The sequence below is a fragment of the Rhineura floridana genome, chromosome 2 (assembly GCF_030035675.1).
Source record: "Rhineura floridana isolate rRhiFlo1 chromosome 2, rRhiFlo1.hap2, whole genome shotgun sequence".
NCBI lineage: Eukaryota > Metazoa > Chordata > Lepidosauria > Squamata > Rhineuridae > Rhineura > Rhineura floridana.
In genome coordinates this window covers 90,775,612-90,787,743 of record NC_084481.1, presented here as the reverse complement: position 1 = coordinate 90,787,743, position 12,132 = coordinate 90,775,612, and the positions used below count along the sequence as shown (strand labels likewise).

Below are 12,132 nucleotides of genomic sequence, written 5' to 3'. Positions count from 1 at the left end.
GAATTGCTGGGCTGCTTCTCTGTCAGAGCAAAACTAGGAACTAAACCCTTAAAATCATGCAAAAAACATCTGCAAACATTTGTTGTTTGTCCTCTGATTTCTGAGCCCCATGGAAACAGGGCCAAATTTGTTTTCCCTCCTATAAACACTAAGGGGTAGTGTTTGGATCCATAGGTGACTGCAGGGATTTTTTAGTTTGTGGTCGCAACAGACACAAAGTATGTACACATAAAACTAATGTCAGATAACAGATCTACCAGATCTGAATGATGACTGAATGACGGTGAGGCTTGGTAGACCTGACCTTTGAGAAACTTGTATACCAGGTCTATCCCTTCATGGTTTCTCAGTCAGCAGGCCTTCTGTCAACCTATGGGTACACCTTGTGTTTTGATGACATCTTTCAGTCTGTAGCTGAAATCCTTGGCCCTTTCTCTGACTCCCTTTCACCTCCCCATCCCCCAACTGAATTGCCCTTTAAAAACAAAAATCTTATTGCAAGATTCTGAGTATGTTTAATTGGATGTAGGTCCCATTTGCCTCAGTGGGACATTTCCTAGAAAGTAAGGGAAATGGGTCGTATTGTGCGGATATTGGCATGCTCATTGTATTATGTACAGTTGTCAACTGCATTCCCTGCTGTCAGCCTCCCCCCCCCCCATTCCATTCCGGCTGGGTTCCTTCACAATGCATTGTGTGCTGTGCTCCCCTGGTCAGCTGGCTGTTCCACTGCTTGCCCTGGGGTTCCTTTGCCATCTGTTTTTGCTTGGCTGCGGCAAGGTGAACTTGGATGGTCTCTCCAGTGGCTGATGCTGGCTAGGGGAAGGACTCCAGCTTTGGCAATCCACTTCTTGTTTGCCAGTGATAGCAACGGCTTTCCCTCTTCTTATTGCAGGGAGATTTTATGTATTTATATTAAACATACTTGTGTTGCTGTATACCAATGGGAAAGGAAAATAGGATCTAAAACGTGAGATGGAGTGCATCAAATGAATGATTTTTTTAAAAATTGCAGCATATGTATTTAAAAGTAATGGTGGAAGGAACCACACTGCAGAACCTGTAGCTGCCTTGAGCACCATTTGGTGGAAAGTTGGGATACAGATTTAATAAATAATAAAAACTAAGAATGGCCTGGCACCCAGGGAAGACAGTACAACCAGGAAATGGTAGAGCATCGACATTGTTAATCAGGGCAACTTCTCCTAGCTGCTATAATAATACTTTGCCACTTCCTGCTGGACAGGATGGCATTGCAAATGTATTTCAATTTTTTTTAAAGTGCCACAAACCAAAAAACAGTGGGAAGATAACAGGAAAAGTACTGGATTGCAACAGTTTGGCAGTGACGTTGCTTGGATTCACTGTAATATCTGAGGGAATGAATGATGCCATTTCAAAAGAAAGGGGGCTAATGTGAAAGCAGCCTGTTACTTGCCTCCACTATGTGTGTTGCTTAGACAGGTTTTGAATGTGCTGCACCATCTGTACCCAAGCAGTTTAAACGGTGTGCCAGGAAATGCTGAATTCTGCAACCTGAATAAATTATGAAAATAGCACAAGTGTGCATTATTTCTCTTTAGTTTGCATAATTTGCTCAGCAGTTAGTTTGGTTTTACTGTTTTGCAGAATTTATTTTGGTTTTGTTAGTCATGGGGATGGACAAGTTACTATGAAGGACGTCTCATCTCCAGCCCCTAGAAATCTTATACAGCCACTACATCAGTTTCTGAGGTTCCGGCAGGCACTGGCACACATTTAAAGCACTTTGCAAATGAAATCTGGGATTTTCAGGAATCTGAAGTTTGCACTCAGTACCACATTCTGTGCCTTTTCTGTTTGTCCTTGTAAGATTCTAGCATACATATAGCATTGCTCTGTAGAAGTTAATGCCCTTCCATGCAGGGCATTGGGCTAGCCTTGCAGGAAAGGGTCTGCTTCCCAGGGGCAGCAGATGAGACTTGGAACTGATGCCACTGGGAAGTGATATTATCAAGGTTTGTACCAAAACGCTGGGGAGGGATGTGGAGAGAGCTTGTGCTGGTGGAATTAAGGCATCATTCTTATGAAATTCCACATATGTGTTTATAGATCGGAAGTCCTCCGTTCCCCTTGTCCCACCTGGAATGCTTTATAGAAGGTACTTTTAAATGCACACAGCCTTGCAATACTTTATGTGACTGCCCTGATTACATGTGCTAACACAACGCCAGAACATTAAAGACGAGCAAAAGCAATGCATCTGGCTTTGCTCTTTCGAGGGCTAAATGACTTTTTAAAAAAAATCATGAAAGATTTTTAAAAGCCTCAAGGGAGTTTAAGTAAGAAAAAAACCCTCCCCCATATTTCCCTCCACACCTTCATCCTTAAACTAGCAAGAATGTCCATCACCTATCCTCAAAGTCAGGTGTGGGGAAAATTTGGCCTTCCAGATGTTGCTGAACTACAACTCCCATCAGCCCCAGCAAGCATGGCCAGTGGCCAGTGATAATGGATGTTGTAGTTCAGCAACATGTGAAAGACCAAAGGTTTCCTAAACCTGATCTAGGTGAACAATTTGTTATTACAATATCCCAGTTTTTCTCTTAGTTAAGATGAACTGGTGGCTTGAGGGGCAGGGCTGAGGAAGCAGTGGCCCTCAAGTGTTGTTGTGCTCCACCTCCTGTTAGCTTCAGCCAATATGACCAATGGTTAGGGATGATAGGCTTGTAGTCCAGCAACATCTGGAGGGCACCAGGTTGCCCACCCGTTTAAGGATGGAAGTATGTGTCAGTTTCAGTTCTCTTAGTTTCTTGTTTTTCCAGCCTTAAATTCAGTTCTCTACATTTCTGCAGCAATTTCCTATTTTTAAAAAAATACCCTCATGAAATTCTTCAGCATTTTGGTCTGATTTCCCCCCTCATAAACACTTTTTTGTATGCAGTTTTGACTAATGTACACATTTTTGCAATAATTTCTCCTAATATAATGCATCTTTATGTGTTATTTTCATTGATATATTGATTTTTATGCACACTTTCCCCATATATATGCATTTTTGTAAACTTTGGTTGGAGAATTACACCACAAAATTCAGATAAAAGTGAATTTTGAAGGATGGCTGTGTTTCAGTTCTCATATTGCTTTGCAAAGTGCAAATATGGTATATTTGGCTTTAAATGTGAACTGAATTGAGTTTCTCCCCCATACCTACCCCTGTAGCAGGGAATAGAAAGTTGGACTTGAGCCAGGGATGATAGAGGTTCGAATCCCCACCGATCTATAAAGCCTGCCCACGTCCACACAGCTAAGAAATGCCAGGTTTCCAGTGAAAATGCGACCAGCTTCAACTTTCAGCTATTGGGAATTGTTCTAATAAGAAGGGATAAAATAGAAAGTATTATACAAAATGATCATCTTTCCACCCGCTTTTTGATGCAAGTGGCTGGGAAGAGCTGGTTGTCATGATGCCCACAAGCAAGAGCAGTCTTTCGAACAAAATCTTCCTCTCTTATTTGTTGCTGGTCTTCCTTGAGTGGACTACTGGTATTGGTTGCAGAAGGTGATATCTCCATGTTGGATGTGGATACCAAGGAAGCAACAATGCAAAAGCCTCTCTTCCCCCCCCCCCCGTTAGAACATGGCCTAGACTGGTGATTCCTAAACGTTCTTTTTCACAGACCACTTAAAATTGCTTATGATCTTGGTGGACAACTTAAGGATTTGTCTGCCTGTTGTAGCAATTGTATTACACTGTGCTGCATGATTTTACATTGTATTTTTATTGTTTCTTTTATTCCTTATATTGTACTGTATTACAATTTGCATTCCGTAGAATTCAAACTGTAAAACAAGAAAATACAATATGAAAATTAAAAGAAGCAATAAAATGCAATTAAAAATCAGTATGACTATCTAATGTGAACATGCCATGGATCTCCTGAATGAAGCACGCAGACTACCTGTGGTCCATGGACCACAGTTTGGGAACCCTTAGCCTAGACATTGCACTTGCTACTTTTCAAATATAACATTTTTAGTTGAACTTTTGTCACAGTTCTTTGTAAATTGGTTTGTTTTATTGGTTCATTGAGTAGCGTAGGACTCCCGAACATGGATTCATATATATAGTGGTTGGCCTGGTGCAATTCTACTTCTTTCTCCTCAGTTCTTCCTCTATAAAATGGGGACGCTAATGATCTATCACATAGGGCTCTTATGAGAAAACAGATTGTAAGGCCCTTTTTTTGAACCAAAATGATTGATATAATAACAAAACATTTTGCTGTCTTGTCCATTGACGTTTTACAAGAGTTTGAACAAAGCAAACAAGGTGAGATGAGAAAATTAGGCCAAGCAAGCTCATCCTTTTGTTTCATAACCTAGATTTTTGGGCAGGGGGAGGAGGGAGGAACAATCCCCCCCCTTTTCTTTTTCTGGTCCTGTTCCAAATCCATACAACCGTAAAGTGATGCTGCCTCCTAAGGAGGAGAGCATAGCCTGTACATTTTCAACATTCTTGCTGGAGTTAACGACTTAGAAACATGACTCCCCAAAAGAGGGAGGGCTCAGCCCATTTGTGTGTGTGTGTGTGTGTGTGTAAAGTTTAGTCACGAAAGGAGGGGTGGAAATAGGAAAAAAATGTGGAGCCTCAGGGCAGCCTCTGACAGCGTAGTGGGCTGGCAGGCAGCTCCCAAACAATGTGCTTAGTATTATCCCCAGAACTGGAGCTGTTGGAGCGGGCTGGCGCGCTTTGCTGTACCTGTGCAGCCTGGGCTATCTTTGGCTAGGTGCCAGCGTGCCGAGAGGGTTATTTTTTTCCCTCTCCTCCCTCTGCCTTCCCTCCCTTTCTCCTCCTGCGGGTGGTGTGTAGCCTTTCTCCCCCTTTTTGCAGGAGTCGTTCAAAAAGCCTGGAAGCGGCTCCTTTTGTAACACACTCTAGTTTGTGTGTGTGTGGAGGGGGGTTTGGAGGGGGATTTACTCATCTGTTCTTTCTTGCCTTGCTTCCGTTTTTTTTCCTGGGTGAGGCCCCTTTTCTTCCTCCAGTATTTTGAATGTTTCGGTTTGGAACCTAAGGTTCTTGTTTTTAATTTCTCTCTTCTTTTCATCCCCCCTCCCGTCTTTGCTTCCCTCCTTTCTGTTTCCGTACAGGTTGTAAGCTCTCCTGTCACAAGAAATGTGAAGCCAAGGTAAGAGAGTGGCTTGTTTCTATTCTTATTGTCTTACAACAACATTGCGGTTTGTGCTACTTTTTCCTTCTGTCTGGTGTGAATCTTCTTTGAAAAGTCATTTGGATGAAGAACAGGGAACTTCTGTTGCTCTCCTACTCTCTCTCTGTCTCTCTCTCTCCTCTGTACTTGGTTTGTCTAAAAAAAGAAAAGAAAAGAAAAAAAGCTGTGATTGTTGCTCAAGGTAAAATTTGCCAGGTTCCTACCAGGTCTGGAAGCTCTTGTTTCAAACTGTGGGGGAGCACCTCTGTCCTGAGTAGCTTGCAAGGAGAGCAGTGTAGCTACCTTGAGCTGTATTTTTTTTTAAAAAAAAATTGCAGTGAGTCTTTTGAAAAATTCCTTCCCAGTATTATGGCGGTCTACCTAGGCTCTTTCTTTCTTTCTTTCTTTCTTTCTTTCTTTCTTTCTTTCTTTCTTTCTTTCTTTCTTTCTTTCTTTCCAGAGGAGACTGCTGTATTAGCAGGAAAGGTTTGCTAAAGCTCTCAAGGTGAACAATCTCTCCTCATCCGCAGGCAAGGCTATAAAATAAATGTAACCACCTGAGAATTATTCTGTCCTTGCTAACTCACATTAGAAGGTCATATGCCCTTTGAAGCAGTCAAGGATGTCTGGAACAGATGAATTGAGTTACAGAAGAATCTCTCTCTCTCTGCCTGCTCTGTGCTTTAATATGATGCATTCAATTTGGCTCTTGATGGCGAGTTTTTTTAAATCTTTTTTTATTGTGGGACTGGTCCTTGTGCCATCCTGCTATACTATTCCCACTTAACAGATTAAGCATAGAGGCTGTGACTTCCTCAGGACCTTCAAGTAAATCTGGATTCTAGAAGTCCACTCCTCTGTCTCTGATGGACTGTTTTGGTTTTTAGAAGCCTGGTAGACTTAGTGTCAGCAGTTTTTGGACATATTATCCACAAAGTAAAGAGATAATGAAGTCCTTGTGCTGCTATTCACAGAGGGTGACAACAATCCAGGCTTCAGCCGAGGTGATGGTGTTAGAATGGGGTGGTAGTACTCACCAAAATCAAGCTGACTGGCACAAACATGGCTCATTTTGGCTGCACTCTGGGCTGTGCCTCAAATGCCCAAACTTCAGAAAGCTTCTGCTTCAACCAAGAGCCCCAGCCTACCACAGGTAGCCACTTTCATTTGGGCTGGGCATTTGTTTGTTTTAGTGAGACTTTAATATTGTGGTGTATTGCATTGTATAGTATTGTATGTAATTTTGTTTTGGTAGGAGCTGCCATTTGTTGAAGGCGGATACACTTAGCTCTGTGTGCTCTTCTTTTGTTGTCCCTTTGCTACCATCCTTTGCTCACTTCCATGGAACTGGTGCCAATGGGAAATTTTAAAACTCCAGTGACTGATAAAGTGCCAGGTAGCATATCCTTACTTGGGATTTTTGCATGGTTGAATAGGAGGTAGTGGTGGGTGGCATTTCATGTGTTTCTTTGACCACATATTCATAATTGTGCAAAGGGATCTGCCCTCTTATTGGCCTTTTGCTACATTGTCCCTGCAGTGGACAATTGGTCAACATTCTGGACCAGTTTGAATCTGGCCATTTGTGTGGAGAGGGCACAAATATTCCTGACTTCTTCATCTGGCATGGGATGGCATTCCCACCTCTAGTCTCCTCACATATCCAAATTGTGGCCTTATGTATAGAGCCCATAGATAGTGAGCCAATTCTGGGATTTTATCTGGGGACTGTGATTTTGGCCTAGACATATAGGCCATAATTTGTCTGCCATCACTGCATGGACATGCAGAGGTAGAGAAGGAGGGAATAATGGTGTGCTACTCCATATAGTGTGCCAGATTAGAACTGGATGGACCACCATACCGCTTCTAGGTTCTGCTGTTCAGAGATGCTGGAGTTATCTGTCAGTCTTTGCATCTGGAAGGCTAGACAGCCATCTGCCAAGGATGCTATAGTAGCATCCTGCATTGCAGATCTTGCATTCAGCAGAGTGCTGGACTAGATGACCTCAAAGGTTTTGACTGTAATTCAATGATTCTTTGATCTGCCATGGTTAGGCTAATGGCTCTGACAATCCCTATTCTCCATTCTTCATCTTCGTTTTTTTGGACGTTTCTTCTGTTTTGTTCTGAAAGGATCACCTCCTTGCCAGAACCCTTTGGTTTTCTCTGTTCGTTTCTTCACTCTTAGAAGCTAATAAGGCTGTTGGCCTGTCTGATGTATGCCGACATGTGTACCAGCAGCACCCAATGGGATGTCTTGTGAAGATGGTCTGGATATTAAATAGGGGCTTTGTAAGCAGTGTATGAAGGAGGCAGGGATGGAATTATGGAAAAAGAAAGGGCTTGTTGAGTAGTTGTGAAGGGTGTTTGAAAGTGGGATGGGAACAGATATACTTAAATCTATTACTCAGCTCTCAATATAAATATGGTCTACCGGATGCACTAGTGGAAGACACAGAGAATTTGTGAAAGATCAGCCTTAGGATACAGGTCAAAGCAAGATTAGGGTTGCGATGTGAGCAGATCACCTAGAACAGTGGGAAATCTAAGACAACATTGATGAACTGGTCAAGGAATTTGTGCCAGGGAAAAACAGGTTAAGGTAAGAAGAAAGAAGTATGAAATAAAAACATGATCAGAAACGAGAATTGTGAAGAAATCTCAATCAGATTTTCAGAAGAAGCTAGTAGTGTGTTGGACCAGGATGGAGTATGGCCATGACGTACCAGACTGCTGGACGGAGATGGCATCAGTGAGTGATAGCATGAAATGGAGATAAGAATAGCTGGCAGGATACAGACAATAAGGAATCATAAGCTTAGTCCAAGCAGGAAGGAGCAAGGCTCAGAAAAGGGCAATCTAAACGATCAGGGGGATGGAGCAACTCCCCTATGGGGAAAGGTTACAACATTTGTGGCATTTTAGTTTAGAGAAAAGAGGTGACATAATTGAAGTGTATTAAATTAGGCATGGCATGGAGAAAGTGGATAGAGAAAAGTTTTTCTCCCTCTCTCATAACACTAGAACTTATAGTCATCTAATGAAACTGTTGGAAGATTCAGGACAGACAAAAGAAAGTACTTCTTCACACAGCACATAGTTAAAACTACGGAATTTGCTCCCACAGGAGGCAATGATGCCCAGTGATTTAGATAGCTCTGAAACAGGATTAGACCAATTCATGGAGGATAACAGGTACTAGCCACAATGGCTATGTTCTACCTAAACTGTTGGAAGCAGTATGCGTCTGGATACCAGCTGCTGGAAACCACAGGAGAGTGCTGTTGCACTTGTGTCCTGTTTGTGAGCTTCCATGCATCTGGTTGGCCACTTTGGAAGAGGATGCTGGACTAGGTGGATCACTGGCTGGATCTAACAGGCTGTTTTTACATTCTTACGGTGTGGTAAGTGATGCTTGACCCAGTTATGCAAAGTGGTCCTCCATTCAGTTTTGATGTGACATAGTTCAGTTTTAAAAGTTTGTTACAACTTAACTGGAGTCAAACAGATCACTTTGGCCACCATGTAAATATTCATGGGGATACAAATTCCACTCTGAGTTTTAGTTTAATAGCTTGGAAACCAGAATTTGAATTGTGATGCAGAAATGCCTGTTTTATTTCATTACTAACTCCACTGCTAATTTAGATCTCATGCCACAGACAAAGGAAATTGGGTCTTAGAATGAATAGCAGTTATATACTTACCAATTCCAGTCAACTCATAAAAGTCTTGGACGTCCTCCATTCCCCCCTCCCATTACTACCATGTTCTCTGACAATATCATGTCCCTTTTTACTGCTGATGGGCACTCCATTACCCCAGAACTTTCCAAGGCTAAGTCAGTGGCTAAGACAACTTTTATAGTCAGAGGACATTCTCTCAGCAGAGGTGATGCACTGAATCACCAACCATTTCCTCTCTAATGAAGTTGCTTATAAGTAATACCATGCAATGCAAACATCTTATGTGGAGGGAGTCACATATGTAAAAAAATCTATTTCTGATTCTATAGTCTCATTAGATGTATAAAGTTTCTGTTTTAATTATTTTTATCACACACACAGGCACAATACACTGTACATATTGCAATCACATAGTAGAATTTGAATGAGCAGCATAAAAAAGATGAGCAACTAATAAACTTAATCAAAATCTCATTATTTTAAGTTTAAAATGAAACAATTGAAATACTAAATTATAGCAAAGTAATTGGTATTGTATTTAGTCTTCCAAAACTCTATAAACTCTGTTAGGCCCTCCATGTTGATGTCAAGGCAACCTCTGAAATTTTTGAATTGGTTAGTTGTGGTGTATAAAAATGTGACTGTATCACAGGCAGCAAGCAGGACAGAATCCTGCCATAGGGCCCAGCTTCGGCCAGGTGATAAATGACTTAGCATAGAGCAGATACTAGGCACATATATGTATGTGAGCAAATAGTGTTATTGTAAAGACATGCAGAATCCAGGTTTAGTGCCTTTAAGCTAGAGGAGTATTATACAGTGTTTTATAATGATTTTTTCGTTTTTTTAAAAATGATTTATCAGATGAGTAGAAAGAAAAATGAAAACATTTAGGGGGTAGGCCCCTATTAGGCATGACATCTACACAGCTCCCAAAAGCATCATAATATGATTGATTGATTGACTGGTTGATTGATTGACAGATGGATGTACTCCACATACAAAGTTGGGTAAGATGACAAAATTGTGCTGCTCCAAGTTAGCACTTGCATCTTCACTTGGGGGCAGGGGACAGACTTTCTGAAACAAGCCAACAATAAGGCGGGGCCAGGTGCATTGATGAGCTGTTCCTTGTGTGTGCAGCATGAACTTCACTGCACATACTAGGCACCTTTATGCTTGTGAAAGAAGGTATGCACAGAGTTGTTCCTTCTGTTTAAATTATGCTTGTGCAGGAGCTCTCTGAGTGCTTTGGAATGTGCATAGAGCTCTGGATTGGAGATAGGGGACACAGTGTGTAATTCTTTGCATGTGATAGATACTGTTAATATCTCTTTCTAAAGCCATATCACATCTTGGGTTGTGCTTAGCTGCCAGAGTTTTTTACTGTTAAAATGGGTGCCTCATAGAAAAAGAATACTAATCTTGGGGCCAAACTGCACGTGATGTTAAACATGTGGTTTGGCATTGTGTTATCTTCTAAACCTCTCTCTTTTTCTTTTCTTTTTCTCTCTAGAATTGTATCTTGATCAGCTGTTGCTCTCCCTCATCACATTTAGTGCCATAATGTATGCAAAGTTAACCACTATATAACTCCTTCCTCCTGCACTATTGCCTCAATGAAAGCCCCACCCCAACTGTTACTTGGTACAAGAGAGAAGCTCCAAATAGCTTGTGAATCTCTTTTATAATCTGGGTGGGATGTTGCAATCTCCTCTCTCTCTCTCTCTCTCTCTCTCTCTGTGTGTGTGTGTGTGTGTATGTGTGTATTCTGTCTACAAAGGGTTCATATCTGACCGTGTTTGTTTTGATGCTATTTTTTTAAAAAAAAATATAAGCATGACACTGAAATGTAGTAAATATTCCAGCAAGTGCAGGCGGGAAGCACCATCATTTTCTCTAATGGTGAACTTGAGTGGTTGAGTGCCGACTCTTTTTAAGCCAAAGTCAGGGTGCTATCAGCATGCTTAGGTGACCCCTGAGGTATGTTGAAATGCAACACATTTTATAAATCCCAAAGGAGGACCTTCCCTCCAAAATAGCACAACAAGAACTGAGCATGGTCGATGACTTTCTGGAATCATAGAATGTTGATTGGGAGAAAAATGGAAAACCAGGGGCAGGGGAGTGAGTTAGTGTGCTTGCAGCTTATCCACTCTGGGATGAAGGCATGGCTGGCTGGCTAGAACTCTGAACAAGAACACCATTTTGTTGCAGGTCCCACTTCTACATATAAATGCATTATAATACATCTAAAAACTTAGAAAGTATGTTTCAAGAGACAACAAGGATTGATGTTTTGGGGTATATTATGTTTAAAGAAGCTGAAGTAAACACATTGTTAATTCCATGTAAAGATCTATTTGGGCCTTTGGAAGTCACAGATTATTTATTTATTTAATTTCATTTATAAACCGCCCATAGCCAGTGGCTCCCTGGGCGGTGTACAACATACAATAAGTCAACAAAAATCACTAGATATAAAATACAAATACATAATAACACTAAATAATATTTAAGATAACTAAAGCATTAAAACATTAAAATACATAAAAATATATTAAAATGCCTGGGAGAATAGGAAGGTTTTAGCTTGGCGCCGAAAGGATAACAACGTAGGCGCCAGGTGTACCTCCTCGGGGAGACTGTTCCACAATTCGGGGGCCACCACAGAAAAGGCCCTGGATCTTGTCATTACCCTCTGAGCTTCTCGATGACTCGGTACTGTTGTCTGTACTGCATATGTCGTTGTTGTTCCTCTGAGTATTATCAGCTGTGCATTTGAAACTGGAAATGTTCCTCAGAATATATGTTTCATAATACAAAGCAGGCAGTGCTCTCAAAAACATAGTTTTAGAGCTTCATGACTGTGTGACCAGATCATGCACTGGAAGTGTCAGCATTTGGAAGATGGAAATGTATACAAGTTGAGGAAATTTGGCAGGAATGTTAATAAGGATGTTCTGGCCTCTCTCTCTCTCTCTCTCTCTCTCTCTCTCTCTCTCACTCACTCTCTCTCTCACACACACACACACTTTTGCCTCCTTTCTAAACCTTTGTTTGTTGTTTGACAAATGACCCAAATTTCAGTGTCGCCGTCTGTTAAAAAAATTAAGTGTCCCCTCCAAAATCACAAATTCATCCATCTATTTTAATATAAATAACACCTTTGATCCTTTTCTTGAAGTTTGTATGCACATGCAATTTTATTATTTATTTATTTATTTATTTTATTTCATTCCGTTTCTATACCG

General features: G+C 41.2%; 1 protein-coding gene across 12 annotated transcripts in view; it reads left to right on the top strand.

Moving 5' to 3' along the window:
• Positions 1-12,132, top strand: part of TNS1 (tensin 1) — a 471,254-nt gene that overhangs the window by 187,423 nt on the left and 271,699 nt on the right. For 10 of the 12 annotated variants that reach the window (XM_061609240.1, XM_061609243.1, XM_061609248.1 and 7 more), the window contains exon 3: positions 5,131-5,168. Coding sequence is in view for 9 of the 12 variants with exons in the window: in XM_061609243.1 (XP_061465227.1) it covers positions 5,131-5,168 (38 nt within the window). In the remaining 3 variants the exon portion in view is untranslated. Of the gene's footprint in view, positions 1-4,817; positions 5,002-5,130; positions 5,169-12,132 lie in introns of those variants that run through there. The other 2 variants (XM_061609257.1, XM_061609256.1) reach the window with 1 other exon arrangement.